Raw genomic sequence first — 7364 nt, 5'->3', positions numbered from 1 at the left:
GAGGTATTGGCAGCTTCTTCACTGAAGCCCAGCAGGCTAAAGAGGCAGTCGGAAACGAAACATCCCAGTGCAGTCAATAAAGATGAGGAATTAATCCAGGCTTGATAACATGGGAATGTATATGCAGGACGTTATGGCTGGTCTGAAAGCCTCCGACAAGGTTTCAAGGAAAATTGCAGCTGCAAAAAATCCTCAATAACATTGGAGAGCAGTTAGTTCTTCCTTGCTGCAAAGATATAATCTCACTCGTGCTTGGAATGTCTGAACTACAGAAGCTTAAACATGTTTCACTTTCAAACAACACCGTCAGTTGATGAATCACTGAGATGGCTGATAATATTTTGTCTCAGGTCATCTCAAAGATAAAAACATCAATGTTGAACTATGTCACCATCCAAATCCAAGACGCCACTGATGTGACAGATTTAGCCCAACTTTGTACTTATGTAAGTTACATGCATAACAAACGCCTGGAAGATGAATTCCTTTTTTTTTTGCGACGGCCTCAACACTCGAACTACTGCAAATGATATATTCCAGAAAGTGGATCAATTCTTTAAGACGCATGGCATAAACTGCTAGCACTTGTTAGCGTGTGCCCCAATGATGCTCCAGCGATGCTTGGTTGCTGCTCTGGCTTTCAGATAATGGTGAAAGAGAAGTCTCCTAATGCTATTGGTATGCATTTTGCACTTCATTGCCAAACATTGATGGTTAAAACAACTGTTTGAAGGATGCGGTCAAAGCGTTAAATTTCATCAGAATCAGTTCTCTAAACTTGCATCTTTTTGCTGACATGTACAAGGAAAATGGCTCTGATTTTGAAATGCCTTTACTGTACTCGCATGTGAGGTGGTTATCCAAGAGGAAAGTATTGAAAAGAGTCTTTGTTCTACACAAGGAGATACACGAATTTCTTTGTGGTGCTAAAAAAGAACTGCACAGACAATTCTCCAATACTTGGTTCCTTATATGTTTCACCTTTTTGGTCAACATTTTTGAATCAGTTAATTCTGTTAACTTAGCATTACAAGGAAAGGACATCACCAATGTCAACTGTTATGAAAAAAATGACTGCACTTAAAATGAAGCTCCATTTGTGGTATTCTAAATTGGAATGAATGAATTTTGCACCATTTCCAAACCTCAATACTTTCCTTGATGAAGATGGCCTTCGAGTTGATGCTGACATCCTTGACATGATAAAACAGCATGTCTTAAATCTTCACGCTGAAATTCAAAGATACTTTCCCGACCTACAAAACTTTGAAAAAGTTCATCATTTCATCACCAATCCCTTTGCAATCTCTGTTGTTGACCTTCTGTCAGAAGATGACGTCATTCAGGGACAGTTTATCAATTTGCTGAATGATGGAGGTGCTAAAAACACCTTCCGTAACATGTGTTGCAGTGAATTCTGGACTGAAATAATGCAGTTCTATCCAGATGTAGCCAAATTGGCCCTCAAAATCATTGTTCCATTTGCAAAAATGTACGAATGTGAGATAGTTTTGCAACTTTACTTGAATTAAAACCAAGGCTCGCAATAAATTAGATATTGCGCATGACATGAGGGTCATCATCATCATCATCATCATCATCATCGTTTAACGTCCGCCTTCCATGCTAGCATGGGTTGGACGATTTGACTGGGACTGGTGAGCCAGATGGCTACACCAGGCTCCAATCTGATTTGGCAGAGTTTCTACAGCTGGATGCCCTTCCTAACGTCAACCACTCCGAGAGTCTAGAGGGTGCTTTTACATGCCACTGGCATGAAGGCCAGTCAGGCGGTACTGGCGACGGCCACGCTCAAAATGGTATATTTTATGTGCCACCCACACAAGAGCCAGTCCAGGGGCACTGGCAACAATCTCACTCGGAAGTCCATTACACATGCCATGGGCACAAGTGCCAGAAAGGCGACACTGGGCACAGGTGCCATCCCAATTTCGCTTTCACTTATCAAAAATGCAGCCTAATATTGAGGATACATTACTGACCAAACAAGTTCACCCCTCTCAGATCTCATGAAAAGTTATTTTATACAAGGTCATTTTGCTTTGTTTGTCTCCTCTGATTTTTTCATTTTGAGGAGGAAGTGGAGGGAGATCTGCAAAGCCTTGAAAAAATGGGAGGGTGTCCATAGGGAGAAAATTTTTAAAAAGTTTGGGAACCAAGGCTTTACATCATTTTGAGAGAAAGAAGAAGAAAGAGTGAAAGTGAGACAAAATGAGAGTTTAAATAAGAGGTGCAGGATGATTGCACATGTTAGGCTTTGTTGCAAGCAATGAGTAAGGGAAAGCTCAACACACATGCTAAGAGACTAAGACTCTTAGAGACAAAAGAAGAGGGAAAGTGGAAGTATTTGACTAAGTGGTTTGCTGTAGTGAAAAAACTGCAATCGTTAATATTTTCACAGCAAAATAGTTTCCTTAGATGATTTCCAAGTAAGCTGCTTATTAGCAGGGCAATGTTTTTCGTTGTATTAATCACTAGGCTATTCACTAACTTAAGAATCTATAGAACACTCTTTCAAATGAATTTATCGCTACAATTGCTACAAAAAAATTAATACATTTTCACTATCATGGGTAGTATTAGGAAACTGACATACCTGTGTCGTCAAAAATGCTGACAGTTTTAATAATGAAAGAAAATGGCAAAGTAAGACTAGGGGGAAAACCATTGATAAATGTCACCAATTGATTTGAGGACAAATATGTGTACATATACAGAATTGAAACATTTGGACAATCAAATAATGTTCTCAGTTGAAAATATTACTGTCCACATAATACATACATGTATATATATTATATGAAACATCTGCTTTTCCATGGTCTAAATGCTGACAGCTTTAGTAATAAGAGAAATAGCACATCAAAACCACTGGGAAAACCATTGATAAATGTCAATAAAATTGAGTTGAGGAAATATATGTACATACATAGAATTGAAACACTTGAACAATAAGACACAACTGTAACTTCTCAGTTGAAAATATTATTATCCACATAATATATATATATATATATATATATATATATATATATATATATATATATATATAGATATATATATATATATATATATATACATACATATTGTGGAAAATCCGTTATCCATGGCCACATGGTTCAGTTGTTTGACAGTAACACTTGCCTACAGCTATCACACAATGTCCTAGCCCTCAAAGACACCCTGGAGCTAGGATTATTAAATTTCTGACATGAGATTTATAGCCCCTGCTTATATTTCAAACGCCACCTGCTGCAAGCATGGGATTCCCCAATCATTGATTAGATCTGAAAAAGTCCTCACAAGCTAGAAGCAGCTTGAGAGCAGAGTTTCCAGTTTGCCATTTTAGCCCATATGGACGACCAACTGAATTGGTCTAAGGAAGATAACTCGTCCTCACCGACCCAGATTGTTTATTCTTTGTTTACTAACTGATGAGAGCCTTGAAGATGAAGAAGGTAGAGGATGGTCATGCAGTCTTGACAATGAACAATTGAAAATAATTGTTGAACAAAACCCATGTCAAAGTGTCAGAGAAATGTCTCAGGCACTTGGTATCAGTATTGCAATGGTCTCATGCAATCTGCAGAAGATTGGTAAGGTGAAAAATGCTTGATAAATGGGTACTTCATGAGCTCATCATCATCATCATCATCATCGTTTAACGTCCGCTTTCCATGCTAGCATGGGTTGGACGATTTGACTGAGGACTGGTGCAACCGGATGGCTACACCAGGCTCCAATCTAATTTGACAGAGTTTCTACAGCTGGATGCCAGAGTGTAGCTCAATGAAAATCAAAATGTTTGGCGTTTTGAAGTATGGTCGATGCTCTTTCTGTGAAACATCAATGATCCTTTTCTTGACCAAATAGTCACTTGTGATGAAATGTGGATCCTTTATGATAACTGTAAACGATCAAATCAATGGCTTGATCGTGATGAGTCCCCCAAACATTTCCCAAAGACAGAGTAGCATCAACAAAAGATTATGGTGACTGTCTGGTGGACTGTAGTTGGTGTTGTCCATTACAGCTTTCTAGAAGCCAATCAGAGTATTACAACAGAGGTTTACTGCAATTAACTCACTGAAATGCATGCTCACTTGCAAAAAAAGGAGACCTGCATTGGTGAATCAGCATGGCCTAATTCTGCTCTGTTATAATGCAAAACCACATGTTGCAAGAATGATGCTGCAGAAACTCACAGACTTGGGATACATGACTTTACCACATCCTCCATATTCTCCTGATTTTTCACCCACTGACTACCATTTTTCTAAGTGTTTAAATATGTTTTTAAGTGATAAAACTTTCAGGTCCAAACCAGAGGTGGAATCAACTTTCAAAGATTTCTTAGCATCAAAGCCAATAAGTTTTTATCAACGAGGCATAAATAATCTCATTGATTGATAGCAGAGATGCATAGATATTCATGGCTGATACATTGACTTAATCAAAACATTTCTATTATTAATTTTTCCAGAATGAAATTATGGCTCTGAAATCAGTCATTATTTTCAGAACAACCTAAGTGTTTTCCTTGCTTCTGAACTAGGTATTTATGTAGTCTTATGGTAGTTATTTAGTAATAATTTTCTAGCTGTATAAGGCCTCTACCACTTTCAATACGTTATATATATATATAGCCTGTCTATGTCAGGTTTTGGGTGATGCATCGTAAATCCTCTCACTATTTTCCTTGTTTTCCTGTCTATTTTGATTAGTTCATTTAGAGTCCACTTAAAAATACTGTAGCTATAACTTATAACTAAGACAGCTAGAGAGGTGCTACCTATTATCTTGTTTCTAACATTGAGCTCTGCTTTCAGTATTAATCTAACTCGTCTATAGTATTCCTTTTCTTATCTTCTATTTCATTTGTGTGTGTTGAATCATATCTAATTCATTGGTTCTTAAGTATTTTTATGTCTGGTTTTAGTCTAATTCTCTTATTTCCTTTGTTTTATCTATTGTGATGTTGCTACTCTTAACTAGTTTTCCTCTTTTCAAGGTTGCTTTGATACATTTTTCTAAGCCAAATTTCATGTTTATTTCTTTGATAAAGCCATGTAACTGTCTGTAGTAATGTTTCCAGCTATTTATCATTTGTAGCGTACAGTTTTAGATCATCCATATACAAGAGATGGCTGATTGTTTTGCCATAACAGCTGTATCCACATCCAGTTCTCTTTAGCAAGTCAGATAAAGATGTCAGCACCAAGCAGAATAGGAATGGAGAGAGTATGATTATTATTATTATTATTATTATTATTATTATTATTATTATTATTATTATTATTATTATTATTATTATTAATGTTATTTAACACAGAAACTTCACTGGAGAATGTAACAAGGTTTTAGCTGTCCACAACCAGCAGACTAAGGTAACACTGTTCGTTCAGACTTCAAGAACTCTTCAAGTGATTTGTACAATTCCAAGCAATACTTGTTTTGTCTGTAGATGCTTTATCTTCACATTTAACTCCTATCTTTTCAATCCAGACTGTGATCATAGCACTTATAGTTCCCAAGGCTCCAACAACAACAACAACAGGTATAACACTCACTTTCTTCACTGACCACAGTTTTTTTTATCTCCTGTTTCAAATCATCATATCTATCCTGCTTCTCTTCTCTTTCTGATACCCTGTCATCTCTCGGGCATGCAGTATCCATGATTATACTCTAATTGTTATTGACTACCAGTCCATAACTTTAAGTTCTATGTGTGTATTAAACACTTTGCTTACAACAGTTTTTGAGTGGATCTGATAAGAAAGAACGACTGAAAAGTAAGTCATTTGTATTTTAGAAATCTAATTATGTACTTAACAAAGATTCTTTATTTTCTAATCTTCCTAGATGATTGTTATGTACAAATTGTTTGCTATAGACATGCAGCTTAAAGACATGGTTCAGTAGTTAACAACTACTAATATATACTAATAGATATTTTACTCTCCAAAATGTATTTGGTACACTGCTTCCCATGTTGGTGAAGGATTGTGTTCATGAAAGTTTGGTCATAATTTGGAATTCTGAAACTTATTTTCCAGTTATCATTCATGCTATAAATTAAAATGTGTTCTTATGAAGTATTTTCAGAAATAAACAAAATAATGATTTCAAATTTTGGCACAAGGCCAGCAATTTCAGGGGAAGGGTTTAATTTGATTATACCGACCCTGGTGTTTAATTGTTTCTTGTTTTATCGATTCTGAGATGATGAATGGCAAAGTTAATCCCAGTGGAATTTGAATTCAGAATATAAAGATGGACAAAATGTTGCTAAGCATTTTGTCTGACACGCTAAGGATCATGTCAGCTTACCACCTCATAAATAATTGAATTTTATAGATGAAAATAACAAAGAAGTCCGTTGTATGTATATACATATGTATATGTCTGTGTGTGTGTCTTTATGTCTGTGTTTGTCTCCGACCACTGCTTGAGTAAATATTTGTGTATTGTAGAAGCATAACCTTTAATGTGGCCTGTGGGCCGCATGCAGCCCTCAATATGTTGTTGTGCAGCTCACAACGAGTTTTTAGGTTACTAATTTGCGGTATAACCTAAGAGTAACAACATCTCAAATTCTACATAATGTTGAAAATATGGTAAAGTATGTGAAAGTGCAAAAATCTCACTGATACAAATAATGAGATTTGTTCTTTAATAAAATATCAATGAATTTTCTTTTTTTTTTTTTACTTCAATATTTTAAACTATAATTTATTTACACTAGTAATCATCATCATTATCATTAGGAAATAATGAAAGAGATGCCAGCTTAATGTAAGCTTTCATACTAAGACAAATAAAATTAAGAAGAACTGCAAAAAATTCAGTGTTAAGTGGGCAAGTAATATTATATGCATATGTGTTTTGTCATGCAGCCCTCTCCCACTTGAGAATGGTATGATGCAGCTCCCAGTTGAAGAAAAGCTGCCCATCCCTAGGCCCATCCAAAAGTTTAAAGTTTAAACCTTTGTATGGTAACAATTTTAGCAATCCCTCTATCGTTATTTTTTATGCTACTGTCGTCTATCTTGAATAAAGGAAATGTAACACATGCAAAAGCTGAGTACAACTGCAGTGGCAAGAGACAAGAAACCAATGCCAAATATGTACTATTTCTAAAACCAAAAAAATTACACCTACACACAGACACGCACATAATGATCTGAGGTTTTTGATTGGTCAAATTTACAAGAATTTCTGTAAAGAACAGAATTAAGAATTGTATCATGAAATTAGTGGTCATAATTTACAATTCTCCTATGTGTGGAAGACAGTGACCAAAGGCAGTGGAAGACAGTGACCCTGTATGATAGGGGACC

The 7364-nt window shown here is 36.0% G+C and overlaps 1 protein-coding gene across 1 annotated transcript; it reads left to right on the top strand.

Moving 5' to 3' along the window:
* The first annotated feature begins 1121 nt into the window (after positions 1 to 1121).
* On the top strand, positions 1122 to 1532 carry LOC106879861 (zinc finger BED domain-containing protein 5). The gene has a single exon (XM_014929576.1). It carries the CDS (start codon positions 1122 to 1124, stop codon positions 1530 to 1532), a length of 411 nt encoding a protein of 136 aa, XP_014785062.1.
* The last annotated feature ends 5832 nt before the right edge of the window (positions 1533 to 7364 follow it).

This window comes from Octopus bimaculoides, chromosome 3 (assembly GCF_046866305.1).
Source record: "Octopus bimaculoides isolate indiv1 chromosome 3, ASM4686630v1, whole genome shotgun sequence".
NCBI classification, from domain to species: Eukaryota; Metazoa; Mollusca; class Cephalopoda; order Octopoda; family Octopodidae; genus Octopus; species Octopus bimaculoides.
This window is presented reverse-complemented; position numbering and strand designations above follow the sequence as displayed.

Excerpts from the sequence above, each read along its gene's own strand:
- LOC106879861 (XM_014929576.1), top strand. The coding sequence starts at position 1,122 with ATGAATTTTGCACCATTTCCAAACCTCAATACTTTCCTTGATGAAGAT.